General features: G+C 42.8%; 2 protein-coding genes across 3 annotated transcripts in view; both read right to left on the bottom strand.

Moving 5' to 3' along the window:
- fgf11a (fibroblast growth factor 11a) overlaps positions 1 to 8,540 on the bottom strand; it is a 54,948-nt gene extending 46,408 nt beyond the window's left edge. The window contains exon 1 of the mRNA XM_040182761.2: positions 6,902 to 8,540. Coding sequence (XP_040038695.1) covers positions 6,902 to 7,094 — 193 coding nt within the window. The 5' untranslated portion in view covers positions 7,095 to 8,540. The remainder of the gene's footprint in view (positions 1 to 6,901) is intronic.
- Positions 8,541 to 11,391: 2,851 nt separating this feature from the next.
- LOC120833115 (uncharacterized) lies at positions 11,392 to 14,117 on the bottom strand. Of its 2 annotated transcripts, XM_078107431.1 has the most exons (6): positions 13,978 to 14,117; positions 13,148 to 13,218; positions 12,891 to 13,054; positions 12,532 to 12,687; positions 12,352 to 12,444; positions 11,392 to 12,211 (listed from the first exon to the last, which is right to left on the bottom strand). In XM_078107431.1, exons 3-6 carry the CDS (start codon positions 12,927 to 12,929, stop codon positions 12,044 to 12,046), a joined length of 456 nt encoding a protein of 151 aa, XP_077963557.1. In that variant the 5' UTR covers positions 12,930 to 13,054; positions 13,148 to 13,218; positions 13,978 to 14,117; the 3' UTR covers positions 11,392 to 12,043. The 2 variants fall into 2 exon arrangements, with proteins under 2 accessions (XP_077963557.1, XP_077963558.1); XM_078107432.1 differs by lacking the exon at positions 13,978 to 14,117 and having other exon boundaries at positions 13,148 to 13,284.
- Between the last annotated feature and the right edge of the window lie 13,370 nt (positions 14,118 to 27,487).

Raw genomic sequence — 27,487 nt, 5'->3', positions numbered from 1 at the left:
TAGAACATTGTATTGAAATGTAGATATAAGCCTATGAAAGACCAAAGACCTTTAGATTTAGAACAGCAGTGTTTACATGGTATATCCAAAAATGTATTATTATGAAAGAAGTGTTTGCCATTTGAGGCAAATGCTTCATTCTGACATGTGTTTCTGGGATTTTGAATGCAGTGTTGCATTTTGAAGGAGATGTGAGGCATTTTGCATTTTGTGTGTGCAGTTTTGAGAGTGTAGAGTTTTGAAGAAAGGAGACTTAGTTTTGAAAACGTGTGTAAACAGTTGGTAAAAACTGTAAGAACCTGCTACCCCGTCCAGGTGTAGTCGGTAGAGGTGCATTTTGAGCCGCAAGCTACTAAACAGAAGAGGCGGCGTGTGCAGGTATGTCCTGTTTGGTGATGGATGGGGAGCACTCACAAATGATGATTGAGTCCTGAATATGTTTGTGTGTGAATGAATAGAGTGTCAGTGTTCTGGGGGTATTAATGCCACATCAATGAGGCACGACGAGTAGTTCCACCAAGAAAATGATTTGATAATGCACAACATGATTTTTAATATATTTCATGGATCTATTGTATTTTTCTACTCATTTGTATTTAGTGTAAATGCCGTCAGTGATTAAGAGATGTAAATCGCACCATTTGAAGAAGTTGTTTTGGCCAAAAAGATTTTGGGAGAAATCTGCACTATGGAGAGTCGTGCAGTCTCATGCGGTGCAGACAGGTACAGATAGCTAGTATGTCATCTGGAGAGGCTTTGCAGGCACATACGTTTAGAAAGAAAAGCACTGTTGTCATAAAAGTGACATATGATGGAATTGCGATTAGAAAGACAATAAAAGTCGGCCCAATTTTCTGCACATCCACAGCCAATAGAAGGTGGTTTGTACTACTATGGAGTACAATTTACTTTATAACCTGACACTACATTATAAATACTACATCAGTGAACGAGTTTCTAATGGATAGACATCAACCACGTGGAAAAACAGACTGAGACAAACTGCTCAAACTGCACGATGGGGGGGCAACATTTTTGGACACGATGGAAATCCATCCGACCGTCAGATCATTAATCGTTAAGGCAATTAATCAGGAGTCACAGCTCCCATCAAACGACAATCAACCTGGGACAAAAATCAGCACAATTCACACTTTTGGGGTAAAATCTGGAGTTCAACCCTCTGTCAGTGTGTGTGTATCAATAACAAAGCAATTAGTAAAACATGATAAAGTATTTAATTGAAATGAATTGTGTCTCCCTAACCAAACCCAAAGCGTTGACACCTCCATCCCGCATAAACCCCGAAAGAAACAAACTCCACCCCATATGATTTTGGTCCCGTGGTTCACGCCTGTTCCATTCACAATAGAACCGGGATGACGCAACGTGGCAGCACAATACCTACAGCCTCGCCGCCATTGTAGCATCCAGTGACTAACTGACTGGCCCAAAGACAACATGATTAGACACAGTGGGGAAATACGGCGGGTGAAGAGGGACAGGCACACACTGAGGGATGGACGGTCTAAGCAAGCCAGATGCCCTTGAGAAGATAAGTGGGTGGTGTGGAGAGGAGGCCGGAGGGTTGGGGGGGGGCACTCGAGGCTGTGGGATAAAGGGAGAGTGAGAAAGCCGGTTGGGAGGATGGATTGAGAGAAATTGGAGAGAGGCAGAAAGCTGAAAAAAAGGGAGAGGGACGTGGACAGAGGGAGAAATCTTGTCCTCTGTGGTGAGGCCTGTCAGTGTGTCCGGTCTACGAGGCAGTAAATCGCCCCGGCTCAATGTGTGCTCTCAAAACACGGGCGCACATTATTGATAAATCAGTGTGTGTTAATGAGAGGAGCTGATGTGGCCGGATGAATCACTGCACAACAATGAGTCTCTCTCTCGCGCACACACACACACAAACGCAGGGTCTGCGTTAGGTGTGGGTGCCAAACAATGTCATTTGTGGTTTGTCTCTCACCCAAGCGTGCGTGAATATCCCCGTTCTCCCACACACACACACCAATTTAGAGTGGTTGGATGAACACTTAGCCCCGACGCTGTTAGTGTTATTGTCTCCTGTTAACAGAAGAGAGGAGCGCCTCCACAGTCAGAGGACAGCAAAGGCTATTTGGGCTTTACTCTTTGATATCAAATGGGCAGCTTAACATGCTCATTAGAGCCTATCAGCCCCAAACGCACACACTCGTCGCACATTAATACGCACACGGGCATAGCCGGGGCAAAATCACTACACAATGCTTGTTTCTACTAAGTCTAGATTCCTCTTGAGTGTGTGTGTGTTTGTACAGGGCAAGCTGACCTTGTTATAAGCTGAGTGGGCTGTAGTGCTCATTAGTATGGGTTAGGTGAGGGTTAGAGTGTGTGTGTGTCTGTGTGTAGAGGTGAGGGTTGAGAGTATAAGAGAAGAGGGGGAAGGTGTTGGGGGGGGTAAGGTTAGGCCAGGACAAACAAACACACTCCTCACCATCCATCACGAGGTTGCACATGTGTAAGGACACACGCGTTGTTCCATCTTAAGTACGACTCCTCCTCTCCTACAATAGCCTCAAACGGCCCTTCTGCAGCACAAAGGGAACCTGAACTCTCCGCTCAGAATGCAGTGACGCACAAGAAGACTGTGTTTTGTGCATGATAACGTCGCCGCTACACTGAAACGCTAAAGATTACGGGTGCTATTGGTTAAAAGTGGAAATGTCACAGTAGGTCGGACTTTGAAAAGAGACCAAACAGAAACAACACTTTGGTATTTCATCTTGTAGTTACAATAAAATACTTTGAAATAAATCTTTTATAAGTAATTCTAAATTACAAGCAAATTGAAATGTGAATCAGTGTTTTTTCTTCACGCAATAAATTAATATTAAATGAATATTCAATATAAGTTATGTTAATTTCTTCATAGCTTCATTGTCTTGTATGTTGGTAGATATCAGTAGGAAACAACCTGAAAACAAACGCAAACTGCTTGAGAATAACTGTACTGTGAGAGGTGGGGGCTAGTTTTACCGGGTTGCAAAAGCAACACTGCATGTGTTGCATTCCATACGTTTTCTTACAATTCTCGTTTTTACGCAACACCTTAATTTTCTGACGCATGCTCTCTGTCCGCACACATTTGGGGATTCCCCCCTATTGAATGGTCGGGGAACACTGAAGGTGACCTTTTGTGTGGACACACACACATACATCCTACTGTCACTGCTGTAAAAAGTTAGCCTACTGTATACAAATAAACTTAAAATGAACATGTCTTCAGTTACCAAGTAATCCGCTAGGTAATGAGAAAAACGTTCAAAAACAACAACAGTTTATATTTACGTTTTTGGCAGACAAGGTTCCCGCTACGCTTGCATAGTCTTGTTCTGAACTACAAGTAAGTTCCCCCGTTATATATATATATATATATCAAAAAAAAAAGCTGACCTTAACCTGACCTTGGGAAATCTCTTTTTACCGTTGGTATATACTGTAGTAAACAACAACAATAGAAAAAGACTGAAAGCCACAGAAGATATATATATATATATTACAACTGGTACACATGAGACTGCACAGTTGAACCAGAACGCTTCACCATCTTGTTGATGGTGACACACTGTAACCTGACAGGGATCATGTTGATTTGGTGCTGCTGCCACTTTCAGTTCCTCTGCCTGCCTGGAAACTCTCACAAATAAATAAGTTGCTTGTAGCGAAGTATGGTGGGAAATCTTTAAAAGAATTGAGGTAGAATGTTATGTCTATATGAGAAATGATAATTGTGATTCTCTGCTTAATAAAAGTAAAAAGAAAAACAATAAAGAAGGTGAAGAAGCCAATGTGACAAAGGGAGCCATCAGAAAACAATGGGAACCTACTAAAATACAAGAGACAATGCAAGAGACTATAAGCAACAGAATGCAGAATGAGCCAATAACAGGCAAACGAGGCCAGTAGAAACAATAGAAGCTAGTTGGAGGCCACGTGAATGCAAGCTGGAAGCGAGATGCTCTGAAGTGCTGCCAGGCTGAGGAAGACGAGGAGGCTCAGGAATACATAACTTGTCGTTTATTCCTGGCCAGGGGTGAACTGTGGCCTCGGACCGAAGCTCAGAGAAGGAGGGAGAAACTCACACATGACGAGCATACCGACTGACACACACACACACACACACACTCTCTCTCTCCAGGCCTGGGCTAATGGCGAACTCAATAACTTAACAAAACTGTAATAGCGCTACTGACGAGCCAACTGCAGGGGAACCACAGCAGTTACAGTGTGTTACCGTCGGGTTAACACGTGGCATTGAGCAATTTGCATATGGTCTCCTTTTTTCAACTTTAGTTTAAAGCAGCGCTCTCGTCACTGTCACCTTTTCCCCCAGCCGCCCAATCGCAATGGAGGAGGGGCGTAGACCATAGAGGACCATAGAGAGCAACCCCCTCATCCTCAGAGTGCTGAAGAACGAATACAAAATCAAAGAGGGGGAAATCAAAAAAACACAAGACCAGTGGTTCTGTCCTCCCGCGTGATCCAGCTTTCCCTCCATCCACAGCATCTTCATATTTCAGACACATTTGCACGGGCGGACAAGGACACACACATACACACACACAAACACACAAGGCGCTTAGACGGGAAGGGAGGTGTGAGAGAGGAAGCTCGTTCAGTAAACACACAAATGAAGATACACACAAGTATAAGGGGGATCCAAGATCTGTGTAAAATATAATACAATGTTCACATTGACAAGATAGTAGACAGGAAAATATACTTGTATATTTTTTCAATAAAATTAATTTTAAAGAAATTGGGACAAAAATACTTCATAAAGAGGTCCTATATATAAAATAATATATACGAACTATATATAACTTCCTTTAAAAGGAAATCCTCTCCTTAAAAGACAACTCCTCACTTGTTACTATTCAATCATTTACTCTATTGAGCTTTTTGACAACTGTCAACTAATGAAAGTATATTTCATTAATATTTTGAATATACAATAATACAATAATACATTCTATTGGTGGAGAAAACCACTCGTGAGACTGTGTGAATTGTATTGTTCCGTTAACTATCATCATAAGCAGCATACACACAGTCATCGCACAAAAAAGTGTCATTGTCTCATTTGGCTTCAATGAATAATTTTGCAATTACATTTAACATGCAAACACCGGAGACAAATTAGGCCTCCCTGTGTTTCACTTGTCTTGAGGAGAGCACAAAGAGAGTAATGGCAGCCAGAATTTTTATATCATTTTTATATCGTAGTAAATCACCGTACACGTATGAGCTCGCTGGCATGCTTGTGCTTGCAGATTACCAGCATGTGATGGGATGCGTTGACACGCGCCTAAACGGAGTCCCATGACAGCCAGGGCTGTAGTGGAGGGTAAACGCACGTAAACGCCGTTTACGCACCTCTAGGATTTTGGAAATAGCGTTTACGCACCTATAAATAGCGTTTACGCACCTCTAAGTGGCGTTTACGCACCTCAAAGTTCCCTGCGCCTTGTATTCTTCCGTTGGAATAATCCAAAATAAACTTGGTGTAATTTTAAAACAGCGAAGACTACGTTTCCTATTGTTGAACATATAAACGCCGTAGTCTGAATGTTCATCTGCACTGTATTACGGTCTGTGACCATCCAATCAGTGCCTTGCGGCTCCAGCAGCGACACCAATCAGAATCCAGGAGGTGTGTAAACACACATTGTGGATCAGCCCAGTGGTCCCCAACCTTTCTTACCTCATGGACCGGTTTCATGTCAGACAATATTTCGCGGACCGGACGAAAATGTCCGACGGGGGGGGAGTTGGGGGGGGTAGTAGTAGTCGTTGCAGGCGGAACTACCGACGGGGGGTAGCAGTCGCGCGCTCTGTGTTCGCTCGTCGTGCACGGTAAAAGGACAAGAAAAACGCCTGGTGACGCGTAGATTAGAAAAACATGCTGTATAGGCTATTTATGATGACATACACACTCATGTTCCAAGTACATGAGTGTCCCTTTAACTCATGTTGTCAGTGTAATTGACAGGTTGCTTAACTGGTTAACTCTTTAATTCAACATATTTCTTCAGGCAGTGATAGGACAGGCAATGATGCAGAGAGCACAGGGAGAGGAGAAACACCAGGTCGAATAGAGAGAGGAGAAGCACAGAGGATCCATGAACCCCAGAACGCACGTTCTGGGGTTCATGGCTCCTCTGTGCAAGGCAGGACCTGACGTGGAGGACAAGGAGGCCCTCTGGGCACTACTGTAAAAAGGTGACTCCATATGTAGATAGTCCTTTATCTGCAATTGTGGTGTTGTGTTGACATACTTTTCTTTACTGTTTTCTTAAATTTAATAAACTACAAACTACTAACACATGTATTCATTGTCATTGATTGTATATGACTTTTACTGATAACATAATGCAATATAGCCAGGACAGCCTTACAGAGTCGCGACGCTTTGTGTTGCGTTGCTTCGCATCGCGTCGAGGTCTGTATGATCACAAAATTCAGAGTTTACCCACCTCTAATTTTACCACTACAGCACTGATCACAGCGGAGTCCCATCATAGGCTAGGTTCCGCCCCACGGCCAGTGGTGCAAAGTCGGATTTAACTCTGCTCATTTCCTGTTCTACCGTACGTACAGGACGTGTTGTGTACAGTTACCAGGGATGTTTGCCAGATTCCCAGAGTCCTGCACTACAAATTACAAGCTGGCAATGTTCTCTATTGAGTATTTACAGTTGAGTATTAATCCGTAGTCTGGAATGTCAACCGTCCAAATCCAGCTACCCATTACAGGCAGAAAGTGGAGCAAAGACGAAGAGATGGTGAGCGAGCTGAAGGAAATGAGAAGAAACGAGAAAAACGGGAGAGGTTTGAGAGGGAGGCTGGCGGTAACTCACCTGGTCTTTTTTCCATTTTTCTCCCTCGACTGCCACATAGTCGAACCTTGGATATTAATATGAGGATTTGCTTCTGGCAGAGGGACTTGTTGCTCTTCGGGCAGGGCTTTCGCTTGCTGGCGACCTGCCGGTTCGCCTGGGGGTCCTTGACCTCCCTGCGCTGGCGAATAAGGGAGCTGGCGAGAGCGGCCATCTTCCAAGCACCGACCTCGCCGGCGCCTCACCAGCCTCTGGCGGCTCGGTGGCGCCCAGGTGTCGGGGGGTACAGTGGGCCACCCCCCTGCCCGCTCACCCAGGGCGACGGGGCACCGCGGATGGAGATTGCAGGCCGGAGGAGGAGGCTTCTGAGGATGGACCAAAGGAGCCGGGAAGGGCAGAAAAAAATATGGAAGAAAGAAGGGTGGATCCCTCAAAGACCCACCCACAGCAGAAAGGTGATGCTGGTTGAGGTTTGGATTGAAGAGCTTTTGCCTTTAAAATGTCCTCTGGGTTGTACGCGTGCTGGTAGCGAGCAAGGTTCAGGTGAAGCCTTCATACGTCTTTGGATCGTTCAGAAAAAGTCTGGTTGTTATCCACCCAAAAGACAGTGCTCGGTGGCCCAGCAATGCACCCCGGTGCCTCCGTCCCAGTCCGAGTGTCCTCTTACCCTTCACCTGCAGCTTTTTGGAGACTTAAGTTCAAGTCAACCGTGTCCAAAAATATTTATCCAAAGAACGAATTGATGCATGATGAATGCAGATGAAAATACAAAATTTAGTCAGCCTAACCAACTGAATCCCTCAGCCCAGATGCCTGAAGCTTTCCAGTGGGACAAATTAAAAAAAAAAAAAAATCAGCTGAATGTCAACTCTCCAAAATAACCGGAGTGACACTGCTCCTTTTCATTCAGTCCCTCACGTGTAAAATGTCTCCATACGAAACAGTGTCGGGGCAAAGAGAAGTGTAAGAAGTGGAGACCGTCCAACCAAAGGTATCAGCTCTGAGCCGGGACGATGATGAAGGGGTACGGATGGACGCTGCTGGACGGAGTGCGACTTGTTCCCTTGCCGTCTTCCAAGCTCTCCTCGAGTCACCGTGGCTCACCCACTCCCTGAGAGAAGACGGGGGGGACGCAGGGGGCTTGATAAATCCAGCGTTTTCCCAGAGATAGGGGTGACATTCATCAACGACAAAGCGCAGGGACTGAGAGACAGACAGAGACACAGAAACAACGAGGGGAGCGGGAAGGGAGGGAGTCCTTCTATCCCCTCTATCGCATCGGGCTCTCCAACTCTCCCACAGCTGAGCGCAGCGCGATGTGTCCTTCAGCCACGCGTGCTGCCTCGCTGATGGGAGAACGAGGGATGAATGAATGGAAGGAGACGCACAGAGAGAGAGGGAGGAGGGGGCGGTGGTGCAGGCGTTCTTTTCCCGCTGAAAGTCTCCACCGGTGGGTGACAGTGGTCCAGTCTGGTTTCTGTTGAGTCCAGCTGCACAGTGCGTGTCCTTGTGTCTGCAAGGGAGACGTGATGGTGGGATGGGGGGAAGACGGGTCGGGGGGAGGGAGGTGTACCTCCCAAACAAGGCACCTCTCTGCCTCAGCGCACACGTGTGAGGAGCGTGTGTGTGAAGGTGTGTTACAGAGGCAGCATGTATGTATGGCTGTATATTTTATTGTGTGTGTGTGTGTGACTCGCTCTCTTGCCTGTCCCTGCCTTCCCTCTCTCTTTCTCTCTCTAAACCCTCCCCTTTGCTCTTCTTCCTCCCTCCCACTCTCCTCCCCCTCTGTCACTCTTATCCCCCCCGCCCCATTCAATGTCAGCTGTATCAAACTCTCCTGCCCCCCCCTTTCCAAAGTCTCTTCATCCCTTCTTTTGTACCGGGACAGTCCAGGGGGGCCAGGTCAGACCCCGGGTAGCCCCCTGACCCCCCCCTCTTCCGTCCCACCCCACCTCTTCTGATCTGATGTTTGCTTGAAGAGACAAACTAGGGGGTTTGTAAGTGCTATTCTTTCTGCTTTGACAAGGACTTATAGGTGCCGTGACACTGTCTGAGTCACCTCTCGTCACTGCAGTCGCATCATCCGTACATCTGGAGAACATCTGTCAGTCACACAAAACACAGTCAAAGCAGCCAGACATCAGCATTCAGTGCAGACAGTTCGGCTAAATTATCTGAACCACTTTATTTGGAGCCTGAACACACTTTCGCATTCATTTTTTTTATTTCACTCTTTTGCCTTTCATTCAAAAATAAATTATGGTAATGTCATAACTGTCACGGTTTGGGTTTGTTTCCTGTTTTATTTTGTAGTTTTCTTGTGTCTCTGGGTCACTTCACTTCCTTCCTCGTCCTATGGATTGTCTGATTGTTTCCACCTGTGTCCAATCACCTGCACCTTCCTGTGTATTTAAGCCTTGTGTGTCTTTTGTCGCGTCATTATTGAATGTTGTTCAACCCTGGATTCCTGGATGTCATTCCTCGAATGTCATTCCTGTCTTGCCTGTTCCTGGTTCCCGTCTGTGGTTTTGCTTTTTTTTTTTTAAGTTTGACTATTAAAGTCTGTTTTTGTTTCCAAGTCTGCGTTTGAGTTCTGCCTCCACCTACCCGTTCCTGACAATAACTATAGAATAGTGACACGTAATGTGGAATATCCCTGTGGAATAATTATAATAATTAGTGAACTTTTATTTAAAGTTACTTTGTCAATAATTACACTTATTTATATTATCATGCCTTCTGACATTTCAAAACCATTCAAATCTAATTTGTGGCAAGCTTCCTGCAGCCCTCAAGGCTGCGATTGGTCTGCTAACTACATCCTTTCCGGAGTCTCACATTTCCGATTTCATAGCACAATACCCACAATACTCAGTTATTAAAACGAAGATTTTTTACGAGAGAATGAATCAGATTGAAGAGCTTTTGTCGGAAGAAATCCGTAAATATGACCACTTATAGAAGCCGTAATTGGCGGACTATAAGGACACGCGGATGGCCACGGATTATTCAAGGGAATCAAAGCGCCGGTTTGCCGGTCGTGAGGTGCACAAAGTGTTGGAGGAAAATACGGGACAAATGTGTCCGCGATGAAAAGCAACACTGCCGATGCACGGGGCAATAAAGTCTATGATATAAATAAATAAACAAACCAACGACTTCCACACACAAAGACGTCACTTTCTAGGTCGTATTTGACAAAAAAACTTTACTCCACCTATTGCTCTGCAACACACGCAAGCCTTTTAGAACCGTAGAGCCTTTTAGAGTGCGTCGACACGACTGTGCGTAAAGACACATGCACTAGCTTTTAGAATCCTTTGATCAATTTGACCCAGTGTTAATTTTGGCAGCAACTTTTGATTTAGTCTTAGTCTTTAGACGAAAAATGCATATTAGTTTTAGTCACATTTAGTCATTTTAATACTTCTTTCTTCGACGAAAACTAGACTAAAATGTAATTAGTTTTAGTCTAGTTTTAGTCACATTTAATAGCCATATTAAACTCCTTTTCTATCCTACCCAGGCCCAGGGACCCCCTGTTTTGTGTCTACAACTGCATAATAGTCTAGCTTGCAGTACTTGGTTGTCCATTAGATGTCCCTCCTAGGACAGCTCTATAGCAGGTCGGCAAACTTTTTGACTCGGGGGCCACAATGGGTTGTAAAATGTGACGGAGGAGCCGGGCCAAGAACAAATGGTTGAAGTGTTTGTGTGAGCTGATATAAATGACATGTGAAAAATCATTACATGAAAGGATTTGGATTTTAACAAATAGCAAAGCATTTATTTGCAAGGCAATTTAACAAATTGGCAAAGTTGTAACAACTTCATGAGGACCAGGGATCTAAACGCAACACTTTGTTGTCTTTGTCTGTTTACTTGCAATGCTTTTGACACGGCCACCGGAAACTTCATGCTCCTTTTATTGTTTCCTCTGTCCCAACAAGAGAGATCCCTTAACATCCTACAATCGTTGCAATACATTGTTTTCTTGGCTGCATCATAAACCAGCCATTCTAAACTGGACCTCCACTTTTCATTCAACAGTCTTTTCTTTCTCTTTGTCTCTTTGTTGGTTTCATGACCAGTTCTTCTCTCTTGTGTCCTGCGGGTTTTCCTCCACACTGAAATAAATCTAACATTGGCTCAAATTAGAAAAATTGAGGTAATCGATCACAACTAATATTCTAGTGTTATACAATATAAATAATTCATTTGATTTGACCTGAAATATTTAACTTCGTGTAAACCCATTTCTGAAGGTTGAACCAAAGCAATTATTTCAGATTTTCCTAAATTAAAATAAATACATTGGTTTTATTGCTTAATGTAAATAATCTACTTTGTTAAACCTGAATATTTTAAATTAATTTAAACAACTTTTGAATATCGGAGAAAACAATTTTTTTAAGTTGTCTCAAATAAAAATTTAAAGTGATACTTTAATATTTATAGACCTGAATTAAAAAAAGATATTTTAATACATTTTGATTTAAACTCAGAAGCCATTCCTTTTCAACACATTTATTGTTGAATGAACATTTTTTTCAACATAGTCCCACCTTAAAAACAGTCCTTCTCAATGATGTCTTTTCCCCTCAAATACAACAGCAACATCTCATTGTATTAACATAAACCAGTGCTTCTCAACCATCACATCTCAAACACAAACAGTAATGAAGACATGCATTTTCAAGTAAACCAACAGCATTTGGGAACATTTTTCTCACTGAACAGTGACCATTTGAAAATGCAATGTAATACAGTCAGAGAGGAATTATTCCTTAAAATCAAAAGTGATGTGTGTGAACGTCCTCAGTTCCATAACTTGCAAACGAGTGAGGTAGCTCCTGATCCTCTTGGTCAGAAAATGCTGCAATAAACAAATCAGTGCTCTCCAGCACAATACCCACTTGCGCCTGTGAAACCTTAGGCAGATTCTTTTGTCCATACTGTAGCAGAAATGTAGTTGTGCAAGTGTTTCAAACACCAACCCCAGATAAAACGGTACAACGTCTTGGTTGTAGAAATGCCATTAAATCAGGCCTAACATTGGAACTCTGCTGTGCCTACTCTTGGCTGCCAAGCTGGGTACTCAGCCTATGAATTTTTGGGGACATCTTTTTTCCACCAAGCTTCATCAGGACCTTTTGCACAAACTCAAGGGTATAGTGCAGATTTTTGGGATATTTTATGTTGAGAACATAGGTGAGCCCGAAGAACATAGCAACAGCCGTTGCTATTGTGGGCACCTCTCTGAGGACCTCTGTCAATGACGATTTTAATGTCCTCGTTTCCACTGACGATTACCATGGCTGCTTCATTTTCCTGCACACACAAAAAAACAAGAAATGAGGACAATTGGAAAGAACATTTCCTGAAGACAATGCATGCCAATGCTGAACATCATTGTTGAAGCAAAGTTGGTATATAGATATTGTTTGTGTTAGTGAGGGAGATGCCCTTACCTGGCAGTCTTTAATGAGATGATGAACAGGTTCACCCAGGTAGATCATCAAAGATTTGAAGATGCACTCTCTTCTAATTGTGATGTCCACGGTCTGAGGAAATATAGGTATTAATAAAAGCACATAGACACCAACTATTCAACTATGGATCGCATTAAGAACCAATTCATAAATAGATACCTCATCTAAAACCTGAAAAGTTGCCTTGGTCAGCTCTTTCACACGCCCTCCCTTGCTCCTGATGACCTCCAGCAGTTTTGACGTGTGCTTGTCCAACTGCGCTAAGAACTTTGTCTCCAAGGGTACTGTTGTCACCCGCATGAACTCAGCATTAATCTGGAGAAACAATAACAGAGCACGCAGAAAGAACTTTTAAAAAGTGTATTAAATAAATTCTCCTCTGAAAAGACCTAAGTTTTTAAGGTTAAAAAAAAAATCATCTTTCATGAATGCTCATGAACACCATTGGCATTAACAAATATATTAAGTCCCTCTCCTCTCAAAAATAGGCTTACAGTGCCTTGCATCTGAAAACATACCTCTTCCATCTGAAAAAGTGCTGGCCATCTTGTCAACATGTCTTCAATGCTCGGCTGCTTATGCACTTTCTTGTCTACGGTATCCAAACGTCTTTGCCATCTTTTCTTTTATTGTTTGACGGTTGTTGTTTTTCTGTAGTTTACATTTCCACATACATGGATAACTGAGGAAAAATAAAAAGACAGAGGAAAGGACGGTTTTAGGAGAGTGATCTAATTATCACAAATACACTCATGATATTGTACACAAAACTTACTACAATAAGATGAGGGACTTCCAAACTGGTGGTTGCACAGCAGGAACACAGTGGATCTTGTGGCAGCTCTCCTTAAATTAAGAGAAAAAAACGTTTTAATGATGGATATTCTCAATGTTACATGAACTACATCTTAATACAGTTTAAAAATGACAAAACATTATTATGCCTTCTGTTCTTTTTAAATCGGATTTACTATGCCTATGAAATAAAATACCTGACAAAACATTATTTAAGTTGCTTCATTATTACACAGGTCAGTTTAGCTTTACCAAAACGAGAAAATACAGCACAGTAAGCAATAACACACAGTACAATAGCAGAGTAAACACCACAGTACCAGTAATATTTATTCCACTATCCAAAAGTCACAAGAACATTTTTTTTATTTTTACACCGGCAGTTTTAACTAACGTTAGCCCGTTAGCTGCGTGCTAACGCCGTGTATAGTGTTAGCTAGCTAGTTAGCCACGTGCTAACGCCATGTATAGTGTTAGCTAGATAGTTAGCTACGATGCTAACGCCGTGTATAGTGTTAGCTAGCTAGTTAGCCACGTGCTAACGCCGTATATAGTTTAAGCTAGGTAGTTAGCTACGCGCTAACGCCGTATATACGCTTTTCAGAATGTAAACGTCGACTGGAACACTGCCGCCATCTGCTCCCACCTCACCCGCCTCCCTCCCGAACGGCGAACCCCCTCCCCCCAGCGCCAACCCTAGCCGAACGATTAATTGCCCACAAAAGCAAACACTTAAGACACTTAAGACAGACACTTTGTCTGCGGGCTAACATTTTCGCCCAGTCATCTTTAAAAATCGTAATGACTTACCTTAACGTTACCAAAATGCCGTGGGGTCTGATATTTTTCACAACGTCCTCTGCAATGGAAGATTGAGGTGGAAATAAGTTTCCGCCAGAACTTTTTAAAAAATGCGCATGCGCGAATCACTCAATCTAATAAAAATGCTTTGATTAAAATAAAAAAAATCAGTTTGGTGCCTTGCTATCAGTTTACATTGTAGTAAAGTAAAAAATTCGATTAAACCCTAATCCATAAATAAAAAAGTTTAGTTTAATAGAGCAAAGTAATTTTTTTTATTCATTGGAATGAAAAAAAAACACATTAAATGAACAACAGCTTTGTTACGCTTTTTTCAGTGCAACTGCTCTGTGCCGCCACATCACCTTCACTGCGCAGTTCTGTCAAAAAGATCCACCTGTCACGCGTGTGCGCGCCTATATGTTGCTTAGTAATGAGCGTACGGTGGCAGAGACGGTTTAACACCGTCTTCTCACGATGTGGCGAGTGAACTATAGTTGAAATGCGTGAGGCTTCAGAACCTGCGATGACTTTATTATGTTAGACGTGTTAACAGCCATGAGCTGTTAAACGGGTCTTCATGTTTCTGTGAAGCACAACAGTCAAAACAGTCAGCTAAACCGAGACAGCTGAGCTAAACTAAGGAAGCGCACATGCAAACTCGGCGAAGCGTAAAATAGTCGTCGCGGTCCGTAGTCAGTGCACAAGAACCACCGCTGCGACCGAGCGTTCTGGGTTCGTGGATGACGTCATCATGACACGTTAATATCCGCCGTACTTTGCCGGTCTGTTGCCTGTCAGCTGCATGCGAATTTAGGGGGAAAAAGTATTGTGACTTCGTCAACCACCAACATTTTCGTCTCGTCTCGTTAACGAAAGTTAGACTAGATTTAGTCATAGTTTTTATTTTTTAAGATAATTTTTCGTCACGTTTTAGTCTCGTCTTAGTCATGGAAAAAAGGTTTTAACGAAAAAATTTCGTCATAGTTTTCGTCGACGAAATTAAGACTCATTTGACCCAGACGGACAAGATCAATACAAGGGGTTTCCGCTGTTTAAGGTTGGAATTAAACTGCCATGACAACACAGTAACAGAAACTCGGGCTGATCCTCCGCAGCAGTCACCATCCCCCTGAGAAGGCCAGCGTTAAATGATTCTGGGATTCTGTGATTGTAGGCAGACCTGCCACTGGGCTCTCACTCCCTCCATTTCTGCTGGCCTAGCAGAGAAGGAGTGGAGAAACCCCTGCAGGATTTCCCTTAGGCACACACACACACACACACACACACACAACCTCAATCACCTATCACTACCGTATTGCAGTTTCCTGAGCTGTTAAATAACACAATTAACTCTCTCGCTTCTTGTCCTGTCCTAATGCACCATTGCTATCTTTCCTAACTCCCCACCCAAGGTCACCCCCCCCCAACCTTCTGTCTATCTTAAAAACCAAACCGTATAGCCTCTCAAACACTACCTCTTAAATCACACAATAGACCAGCGCTGAGACAGACTGGCTCTCAAAAGAGATGAAATCCATACAATCCAAAAATGAGATTTGTAACCAATTAGATCTAGAGATACCATAGACTGGGTCCGCCGCCCCCTTACTCTCAAAAAGAAAAGTGAGCGAGCGAGCAGAAAACAGCATCGTGAGCTAACTCGAGACAGACTTGCTCACGAATGTTTGATTTGAGCGAGCATGGACCTGATTTGCGCTCTTGGATTTTTACATTCATTTGCCTTCAAAGCGGTGTCTTTTTTTAGATTTTCTGGTTTTCAAAAAAACGCCGTAAATTGGAAAACGATTAATTGCAAAGTTTGTCGAGCCGCTGGTATTGCCTCTGGTGGCAACATAGCAGCCATAAAAGCTGAAGGCTGGCGCATGCTTCCACGTCTGCGTCTTTGTAAACAAATAAACAATAAATGCAAGGGACACAAAGCGGGCGAAGCCTCGCGGCTGGTGCGATGCGGTAGGGTTTGTGAAAATGTGTTCACCGGAAAGTCGGCTTTCACTGGGGCTTCATTCCTCAGGTCAATATTATTGCGACAGCCGTAGCCAGCGATCGGCGTCAATGAATGAATGAGTTTACTCAAGGAGCATTAAAAAAAAAAAATAATAAGCGCGATAGCGCCCGAAACTTGCATAATACCATGATATGAGTTTTAGGCCATACGGCCCAGCCCTAATGTGTAGCACTGACCCCTCAAGGCACTTTCACAGTACTTGTCTTCATTCACACTCACACCTACCCATCAGGCCTTTGGCCAACATTCACACACCGTAGACACAGCCACGGGTGTCAGGGATGCGTGGGAAGGCAGGACTCAAATGCACAGTTTTAAAGCAAAACGACTTTAATAGTCAAAAGGGCAAAGCAAAGCAAAGGCCAACTGGCAAAAACACACACAGGAATGGGGGGCAAAAAGGCAGGCAGGAACGAGAGGCAGGCAGGACGATTAACAATGACGCGACAAGTGACAGGAGACGCACACTGCTTAAATACACTAGGGAGGCTCGGGGACATGGAACGCCTCCGGAGTAGTCGGCGGCGGGGGCGGCTCGGGGACACGGAACGCCTCCGGAGTAGTCGGCGGCGGGGGCGGCTCGGGGACACGAAACGCCTCCGCAGTCGGCGGCGGCAGTGGCGGCTTGGGGACACGGAACACCTCCGCAGTCGACGATCAGACAATCAGACAATCACAGACGATGACAGGACAAGACAGGAAGTGAAGTTACCCAGGGAGACAAGAAGCAGAAAACTACAAAATAAGACAGGAAATAAAAACACCGTGACAACAGGAGCAAGTGTCTCGCACAGGGACACGTCGACATGGACTAGCAGAGCCAGAGAGAACCCGCCGACCCTGCTTTACCACCGAGCAACAGTCGAAAGTACAAGTTTCCAAAAAGCGTCCACTTCTCCTCCTGGCAAATACAAGCAAGCGCAGGATTTAAATTGGCACACGGAGGTGAGATGTGGTTAAGAGGGTGTGGTGAAACAGACGCTGGCTGATTGCAATAAAAACATCACTCGGCGAGCCAAGACACGTCACGGAGCGCCAGGAGTGAGAACAGAGCCAAGGGCACCGGCCAAGGTGGAAGGAACCAGAGGCAATGAGACACAGAGGCACAGAGAGGGCAACAGAAAGAAACGTAGGTACCAAGTCGGTTTTGAGTGCTCATTCGTGCAACATCTGTAAGCGCAAGCTGGAACGTGTGCTGGTCCGTACAAGGGTGTGCCCGGCGCCATTGCCATCCACGGGTGGCCAAGCGTGAGTCCGTTTACTGAGCGTGTCGGTCTCTATCGGCAAATGCCTCTGAGGCTGACCGGCCTCTGCAGCAACGGGGCAGCATTGTTTTCCAACCCACCCTCCCCTTTTTCTCCACTCCATCGACCCTCCGTCCGACTGGCCCAGATCTGTCTGCATATCTCCCCGAGTCCAATTCAATCCACAAGGTTCTATACTGGAAGAGAAGAGAGACATTTAACAAGGTGCTGACTGTAATACACATGCAGCAGTAACAAATAGAGGTATTGCATTAGTTTTATTTAGCTTGAGTTTATGAAGCATAACATTACAGTTCAATTAATATTTGGGATATTGGTCATAGTAATTTACATGGCAAAAATATTGTTCTTTATAGCATCATTTCATATGATTTTGTGTTTTCTTAATATTAAGGAGATAACAGCAGACATTTGTTTTTTGTGTCGTTTTCCCTGAAAAAAAGTACTCTAAGCACTGGAGGTCAGTGTTTTTACAATGATTTCTATTTTGTTAAGGCGTTCCCTTATGTGGCTGCAGCTGGAGTTGTGGTGGAGGCAACAACCCTAGAAGATTATTTCCAGATACGTGACAGTATCCAACAGGGATATCAAAACAGAAAGCAAGAAGCCAAGGGCTAACTATAAAAAAAGACAACGGATGTTAGAGAGAGCAAATAGAAAAAGCTTGGAGACGATGGAAATGCACACAAATCAAGGCATGGGTTTACAGCAGTTACACTAAATAGGGAAAAATGGCACAGTGTTTGTAGGCTGAGCTATACATGGCTCAGGATTTCTCATCTCGACATCAGCAACTGCAGCGACGGAGTTTAGAACATTATGGCTTTATATATCAGCCAACTTCCTGTCAGAACTTGGTGTCACAGATGAATAGAGCCAACGAGAGCACAGCACATCTATAAACATCTATGTGTGTGAAGGTGTTGCTCCATCTGTGTGTTACCCCCCTGCTCACCTCTATATTCCACAATACAGCTGTGGATTAGAGGCTGGCAAACTATGCCTCAGCTGCGCTGTGCGCCCTCAAAAAAAGCAATAATACACCATCCCTCTGTGTCACTTAGTGCCTGTTAACCGGCACCAGTCTAACACAAATGAGCCAAAAATTAGGATTGATATTGAGAGATTTTCTGTGGGGGACTTAAATGAACATGTTATGTAGGTATCCACAGCATTGGCCTCTCCAAATACTGGAAATAGGACAAGTGACGACAGCTGAGTCTGGATGCTTATGCGTGCGGCTTATGTTTTACAGTTTAACTCCATCGTTGTCTCAGTGCGACGTCCTTGAAGTCAACCCGAGCGCCTCTGTATTGCTTTACTGCTCGAGTCGTGGATTATGTAGACAATTTCTCCTGCCAAGGAATGTTTTGTCCCAAAATGTGATGGGAGGGAGTGAAGTGAGTCTTCTGAACGATAGTCCAGGTGTTCCGCACTTTAGAGCCCTCGTTACATTTCGTCTTGACTCAGTTTTATATCTTGAAGCCTGGCAACTCCTCAAAATATTTAAAGCATTAAATACTTTTTTTTTAGCATTTCTTTCCAGCCAAACTGCAAAACATTCCAAAAAAAATCTTATATCGTATCTTTATGCGAGGGAGAGTTAGGGTATTTAAGGGCGCTCAACATATTCTTCTGAAAAAATTACCAAATATAATAACAACAACACCTTGTGCTTTTTTTCCGAGGTCCATTTGACCTCACAAACCACAGTCAAATGCATAGGCATACAGCAGGGTGAAATAACTATTTCAGAGTCAAAAGAAAACCGATAGCACATTTCAATTATGGTATGTTAAACTTCAATTTTGTGAGTTGTGAACGGCACAAAACCATTTTCACTAAACAAGCATTCACTAGCAAGGCCATGGCACCACTGACAAGAATGCCGCCCGGGACTGAACTATGGTGGTGGTAATATTGGTGTTTGCAATTAATAAGGCAATAACTGCTAGCAAATGTGAAATCTTTTATTTTTTATATTGAGAACTTGCCCACTGTCACATCAGCGGAGGAAGGTAACACCACTCCTCTTCCTCAGGTGTGTCCGTCTCACATAACTGTCGTTAAGTTAGCCCGCAAACTTGCCGCTCACACCCAGGTGCTTGCCGCAAAACTGCGCGTGACCCTGAAAGGTGGCCGAGTAGCGGCACGAGGAACAGTCAAAAAGTCGTGGGGGTTTTGTCCCCCATCAAAGAATGGACAGGGTAAGCGAAACAGGTAGATTCCATCTGTAGTCTACACTGTAACAAATCACTGTAAAATTACGAGGAATTCTCAACAGTAATATACTATTATTCGTCAATGCAGTTAAAAATGTAAAATATCGCAGCGGTCGACGCCTTGCAAAGAAATATTTTGCACCACCTTTTTCCATTTTGAACGCTACTGTTTAAAGTTGCGGTATACTACTACTATTTATTCCTTTTTCGGTTGACTCTAACTCTGCCCACCACTCTCATCATATAATCACATTGCATTGAGTGTCTACTTCTTATTTAGCATTTTCAATGTAAAGACTATCTTATTTTATTCTTACATTGAGCTGTGGATCAGATGCAAAGACAGTGTTCTGCAAAATGGTCACGCTGTTTGACATTGCTGAACATATTGCCAATGCAAGACAGTGTTCTGCAAAATGGTCACGCTGTTTGAAATTGGGGAACATATTGCCAAACACGAGCAACACTGTTTTAGATTTAAAAAATCTAAGAAAAATCGGTAGACGACGGCCTAATAGTCTTATTGCTGCCATTTGATGACAACTGCCCCTGGTCAATGATGGCAAAAATTATCTATAATAATATGTAAATTTCCTACCCTGACACACATACACGCGCATCAGCACTCAACGGAAACTGGCCAGTGATTTTAAGGTGATCCACACCCTGAAGCAAATTAGAGGGATGAGAATATCTCTTTTAACTTCATTGTTGGCCCGATTGGTAAAGTCACCATTGCAACCAAATTAACTAAATTTGCAACTAAATAAATCAAAGCGTGTTTATTTCTCTGGTTGGTTGGAAAAATTCACTGAAAAAATGGCCCAAAGAAAACTGTGCTCATATATGGTGGATCAAAAATTAGACAAGCCAACTTGGATATCTAACTTTGAGATTGAGGTACCAACGTATTATTTAAGAGATTATTTCTGTATTGTAATGACTTTTCTGTATGCCCCCCCTGCTAAAGGACGAAAAGGAGTGTCTGCTCCTGTTCATTGTTCATCTCAATGTCTCAGGAACAGTGAACTTTTTCTAAACTGTCCCCAAGCAAGGTCATGACTCAAACAGGGAGGCCAGGCTGGCAAACATGATAATACTTCAGCTGATTGAAAACTGAGTCAAACTTAATACGATTGAAAAATACATTTTTCCCTGTATAAAAGGACTAGCTGCATTGGATCAATAGAAGACCTGTTGCGTGCTACAATCTCAGTGAGGGTCATATAAATAGCTAGGATCTTGCGTTTATTTATGCCAGATCCAATACGGTTTGCAACCTCTACTGACTCTTGATTAAGAGTTGCAAAGGGGCGGAAAGTTTTTGGTAAATTTCCGGAAAGTTTCCACGGGAATTTTGGCTCAGGAATTTGCAGAATTTTGAAAAAAGTTGAAGGAAGATTTTTTTACAAAAGCATATAACAGGGAACTTAAATGTAGTTGAGAACAAGACTATGCATGCCTAGCTCAGCTGGACCCTGGATGCAGCTGGTTGGGAACATTGTCTGTGAACGTTTTTTCAACGTCTTTGTCATTACCTAGCATATTGATTACTCGGTAAACTGAAGCCATGTTCATTTTAATACCAAGTTTATTTGAACACAGTAGACTAACTTTACAGCAGTGACAGTAGGATGTATGTACAGTGCATCCGGAAAGTATTCACAGCTCTTCACTTTTTCCACATTTTGTTATGTTACAGCCTTTTTCCAAAATGGATTAAATTCATTATTTTCCTCAACATTCTACACACAACAACCCATAATGACAAAGTGAAAACTGTTTTTTGCAAATTTTTGCAAATCTGTTAAAAATAACGAACGAAAACATAACATGTACATAAGTATTCACAGCCTTTGCCATGACACTCAAAATTTAGCTCAGGTGCATCCTGTTTCCACTGATCATCCTTGAGATGTTTCTACAACTTGATTGGAGTCCACCTGTGCTAAATTCAGTTGATTGGACATGATTGAGAAAGGCACACACCTGTCTATATAAGGTATCACAGAAAGCTACAGAAAGCTTTCTGCAGCATTGAAAGTCCCAATGAGCACAATGGCCTCCATCATCAGGAAATGGAAGAAGTTTGGAACCACCAGGACTCTTCCTAGAGTTGGCCGTCCAGCCAGACTGAGCGATCGGGGGAGAAGGGCCTTAGTCAGAGAGGTGACCAGGAACCCGATGGGCACTCTGACAGAGCTCCAGCGTTGTTCTATGAAGAGAGGAGAACCTTCCAGAAGGACAACCATCTCTCCAGCACTCCACAAATCAGGCCTGTTTGGTAGAGTGGCCAGACGGAAGCCACTCCTTAGTAAATAGCACATGACAGCCCGCCTGGAGGTTGCAAAAAAGCACCTAAAGGACTCTCAGACCATAAGAAACAAAATTCTCTGGTCTGATGAAACAAAGATTGAACTCTTTGGCCTGAATGACAAGCGTCATGTCTGGAGGAAACCAGGCACTGCTCATCACCTGGCCAATACCATCCCTACAGTGAAGCATGGTGGTGGCAGCATCATGCTGTGGGGATGTTTTTCAGCGGGAGGAACTGGGAGACTAGTCAGGATTGAGGGAAAGATGAATGCAGCAATGTACAGAGACATCCTGCGGCCCAACCAGAGCCCTGACTTGAACCCGATTGAACATCTCTGGAGAGATTTGCAAAAATTTGCAAAAAACTGTTTTCACTTTGTCACTATGGGTTGTGTGTAGAATGTTGAGGAAAATAATGAATTTAATCCATTTTGAGATAAGGCTGTAACATAACAATGTGGGAAAAGTGAAGCGCGGAGACACTATGTCCACACCAAAGTACTCAATCACCTCCATTATTCGCGGGGCAACTTATCACACTACAGCAGGGCTATTGAGGCCACACTACTGCATTTGAGCAGTTTTGATGATATTACTGGGGTAAATATATTAAGACAAACAAGCTGCTAGTCATTAAGAAACTGACGGCTCATCGTTGGAGAAAAGTTCAATGTAGTAATTTTTAGCTGATATGAGTGGGAGATGGGCATGTCTAGTACTATTTTGATGTCGCGTCAAGACATGCTAATGTTAGAAAGTTGTCGGACTGACGCCTCGCAAATCACATCAACCATTATTGCTGGTTACAATAATTGGGTTATCAGATACATCCATGTCTATTTCTAGGTAACCTTTGAAAAATCTAAGCGAGAAAGCACCAAAAGTGGAAGAGACAGAATAACGTCTTTTCACAAAATGTCAAAAATGTCTATTTTAAAAGTTGTATTAGAAATGTTTGCATGCATGTCTGCTTATGACAAGGTAAATGAAGCTTAGGCGAAAATTCAGTCAGGAAGACTGGACAGGCTGTGCCGTTCCCTGGTGGCCTCCTCTCTCCCTGGGCGCGCACGGCCAGCTGATTAGGGGCGGGGTTGGGTAGTATCAGACGTGGGTGTCGTTACCGTAAACCAATCGTATTGGGGCAGGCAAACGTTAAAAACTGTTCTCCTCTCTTGTGCTGTCAGTTGTCATTTCAGCACGCTCAAGGTGACCCGCCACCACCCCTGACACCTCCAATCTACAGCAGAACCTGGCATAGCAGGAGAGTTATGCAACTTGGGCTCTACCACCACCAGTGTCTGGACTCCCAAGGAGGGGGGGATATGCCTCGTCTCGGCTCGAGATCCCGGCCCCGGGTCTATCCTGCGGCAGGATGGAGTCCAAGCCCCAAACAACTTGCAATATCATATTATACCTGTTATGATAAAGCATTGTTCAAATTTCAACAAGTCTCTCCGGATTGAAATACAGTTAAATTACCCCAAAATTGCCAGTTTATTCCTGTTAATTTCCATATATTCCCATGAGAATTAACGGGAAGTTTCCAATTTTGAATATTACCGGAATTTTGCAACCCCAATCTTGATACGAGACTATTGATATCGAGGATGGTGATTCCTGTAACAATGTATTGTTTTTGATGTTTTTACCATCTGTTATGGTACGTTCACACCGAACCAAGCGATGACCGATGACAGCGATGACGCTGTGACGCTGCGGCGCAATATCCTATCACCGCCGAGATGCTCCCCATCGTCCTGCAGACTGCGGTATACCGATACATCCTCGTACCTTTTTATTACGACCGGTCCGGTAAAGATCTCGCCCTTTTAACAAACCGAATACAACCATACGTGCCTTTGGACAGCATCCTATCACTGCACTGAATATAGTACAATAAAGTGTAGGGTAATTGTTAAATGACACACTGATACTAAATATTAAGTAATTTAAAGGACATATGCTCAATGATAACGTGTGTGGCTCTTAAAAGAGCCGTTTGGTTGTGCTTGAACATACGGTGTCTCTCCATGGGACAGTTCCCTCGGCATGGAAGTATAATGCAAAGGTGGTGAAGTCCGGTGCCTGATCTGAGCCAACGAGCTATTAAACAGGCTAGCGGCATGTACCGGCAGTCATCCAGACAAAGTTCCCATAAAAGACGATGAAATCCACAGAGCTGTCTGCGCCGACAGACGCTTTAGTACAAAAACATGACTCTGTTTGGTGGTCCGACGTGAGTAGAACTTCCATAACAAGTACAGAGTCAGTCAATGCGAGGGAAAAACAATGGCGGAAAGTTGATCTGTTTCAGGGTGATAAACCACGCCCCCTCACGCGTTTGGCGCGAGCGAACACGCGATACACGCAAATTTATCACAAATGTATCCCAAGAGTCTTGCAGCGCATAATCTGTAACTGTGTACCTCCTGGAACTCTACAATTAATTTCTGAATAACACTGGCTGGTAGAAGCATGTTTGCCTACATTTTGAGATAAAATAATGCAAGACTGTTCATAAAATCTACTTGATTCATCATTCAATTTCTCCATTCTATCATTTTCATCACCATCCAAAAATGAATGAGACGCTTGGCTCACTCCACCATTTAGTGAGCCAGTGGCAGTACTTAAGTTGCAGGGAGATTTTGTTTTATGTTTACGGTCAAGTGCGAGAAGAAGGATGAATGGACATGAAATGTATTCAAACAGTTCTTATAGGGGCAACTCACTTCATTCCCATCTTTGATGTGCAGCTTAAGATGCTCTCACAGGGTTGACATTTTCACTGACACGTAACTGCAACCCTCAATTGTGTTTTTAGCACTGGTTTAGCATTGACTGTGTGCCGATGGAATCAATACATGTGCTTTTTAATTGAACTCACTGTTGCAAAAGCAGTTGGACATTCAGCATCTCCACACTGAAATCTATTGTTTGCTTGATTTTTGTAAAAGCATGTAAAATGAATGAAGAAATGGATGCTGCACTGAATTCACAAACCGTAAATAAATATGGCATTTTGATAAGTTAACAGAAGATTGATAAAGGCTAACGCAATTTAGAAACCGTTGGAAGTAAAAAAAATGTTTGTTAACATTAAACACTACAATTAAATAACTGAACTGATTAACGTTAGATTTATTCAGTCAAGAACATGTTCAGAAAATTATGTTCAGAAAAACATTCAACTTATAGGCAATTATCGTGTCTTTTCAGATCCAGTCCTTCAATGATGTCCCACTCGTTGTCCGTTGAAAAATGCTGCATGAAAAAAAAATGTAACCAGCACAAAGGTCAATTTAGTATGCTAGTTGTGCAGGTTAACTTGTTTTTTCCACTCCAGGAGTGCTGTGGAGAGCTGTACGACCATGTTATCCATTGAAGTCAGTCACAGAATGGGTGCAGCTTTGCCCAAAAGAGCAAGCAAAGGAATAGTCCTCCTTTTTAAGTACATTGCAACATGTAAATTGATATTAACTCTTTGGTCCATACACAAATTTCACCTTTTCAAGTTCCAACAATCGTATTGATTGAATGTGGTTGCAGTTAAGAGCTTTACCACCTAAACTACCCTACTTGCATTATGTGTTGTAAATAGTGACATTTGTAAAGTAATACCATCATATATTAAATTAATAAATGCTGTGCTGTGAATAAGTATTTGTCTCCTTCCAAGTATCTTATTGTTTTGTTTATTTCCCACACTTTAATGTTTCACATCAAACTAATTGTAATATTGTAATAATGGTAACCAGAGTAAATACCAAATGCATGATTTAAAGTGTTACGGGAAACAAGACAATAAATCCATTTGAATTATACATAAATAAATTAGTTGTTTCAAAGCGTATGTTTTTATAGATCTTCGATTATTTTTGACTGAAAACTATTACTACAGTGTTTCAATGTAAAATGTATTGTTAATGTACAACAGAGTTGTGTCATGAATGCAGTTTACTTTTGCAGGATTTATGAAATAATATTCCACTGAAATAAATAAAACTAGTAATTTGAAAAACTTACATGAACTTACATCATCAAAACCTATACTGATCCCCACCGGGATAACATACATACGTGGTTTGACATACTTATCCTACCATTGTATCTTATTTGTTTATATTGTTCATTTTATCTTATATTGCACCAATCACTGAGACAAATTATTGTATGTGTAACATACCTGGGAATAACAGGCTTCTGATTCTGATGTTATATATAATATTCAAAGTTAGACATTTTTGTGTGAAATATACATTGTAGTAGTACAAAGTAAACTGACTGTTTCAGAGTTTTTACAACAAAATGAATAGTAAAATTTCCCTCAGTGTTAATGAAGATGTTCACTGCTTTGGAAAGTACTGTGTACTTTGGAAATCCCCTCATCCAACCACCGTGCAATTTCAGTCCTTAAAAGAATGCAGTAAGTTTCTTTCAATCACCATACCAAATTCTGACATTTCAGCTGCAACAGTATACTGTATTTTAGAATAACTTCATATGTTGTAGAAGTTGTTACACTTGAGCTGTTTTTGTGTCTTGAAATCCCGAATAGCAGAGGGCTACCGTAAAGAAGCTAAACAAACTAATGTTGAACTCCACAATCTGTCATGCTGTCAGCTGTCAGTCCAGCAGCCCCCCTCTGATTTTTCTTTGCTTTGCCTGTTTTTACCTTGTCTGTCAGCAAGGAGGTGTGGCCTTCTCCTGGTCTTCCTCGGAGGGTGTGGCTGGAACAGCTGAGGCAATCAGCCATCAGGGGACTGCCCTACATCAACCTGTGTCTTCCTGACATTCATCGCCAGATCGTTCCATCGTCAGAGCGATGGCGATGCATTCAGACCATCTGGACATTATACTATCGTAAATATGTCATGTTTTTGAGAGCAATGTTTGTTTTCCATCTTGGAAACTGAAAATCTGGTTTAATTGTTGCACGAATTTGACTTGTATCTTAAGGAGAGAATGAAAAATGTAATGCAAAATAAAGTACCTCAGACACGGATAAAATTGTGGTTGTGCCACAGTCCAGTTTGCTCCAGCTCGAGGACCATGAATGAAGATTCATACATTTCAACATGGAGCGTTGTTGCCTCTCATTGGTTAAAATATGCTTATGTCTGACACATTTAAACATAGCTGGCTCTGGGTGTTATCTTCATGTAGGGTGACCATATCCATAACACCAAAAAGGAGGACATTATGCAGTATTTTGTGAGGCTGTGAGGGGATGATGGGTGCATGGCAAACCTTTAGCAGTTCAGCAGCGGCGATTTTGTTATCCAACGGCGACATACCTTCTCGAAATAATGTTTTGAGTGAAGATACCTGCTAATTTTCTTCTCTATTCCTGCATGTCTTTTAATGGCAGCCAATGTCAACATCACAGCCACAGAGAACAGCCACATGAAAGGAGTCTTGACTGGTTTTTGAAACAAAATCAAGTTCTTTTGTCCATTCTGGGTTGACCGACGTCTTGGTGTTTTCTGCTATGTGTTGACTTTCTGTAGTCAGCAGGGTTGATATGACATGACCAGCACACGGAGCCTTGATTACGTTCTTAACCAATGATATAGGGTTCAACCTGACCTAAGCCTATCACATATTTGGGTGAAACTCCAAAAAGGAGGACAAATACACATCCAGCATGCTGTGCCGGCCTGGCAGACGGTCCGGCCTAAATCTAG

Source organism: Gasterosteus aculeatus, chromosome 7, assembly GCF_964276395.1.
Source record: "Gasterosteus aculeatus chromosome 7, fGasAcu3.hap1.1, whole genome shotgun sequence".
Classification (NCBI taxonomy): Eukaryota; Metazoa; Chordata; class Actinopteri; order Perciformes; family Gasterosteidae; genus Gasterosteus; species Gasterosteus aculeatus.
This window is presented reverse-complemented; position numbering and strand designations above follow the sequence as displayed.

What these genes read in the sequence shown, in the direction of transcription:
- LOC120833115 (XM_078107431.1), bottom strand. Translation starts at nt 12,929, where the DNA reads ATGTTGACAAGATGGCCAGCACTTTTTCAGATGGAAGAG. An exon ending in CACTTTTTCAGATGGAAGAG is followed by an intron (nt 12,688 to 12,890) that starts GTATGTTTTCAG and finishes TTGTTTCTCCAG; the next exon opens with ATTAATGCTGAGTTCATGCG. An exon ending in CTTTTCAGGTTTTAGATGAG is followed by an intron (nt 12,445 to 12,531) that starts GTATCTATTTAT and finishes ATATTTCCTCAG; the next exon opens with ACCGTGGACATCACAATTAG.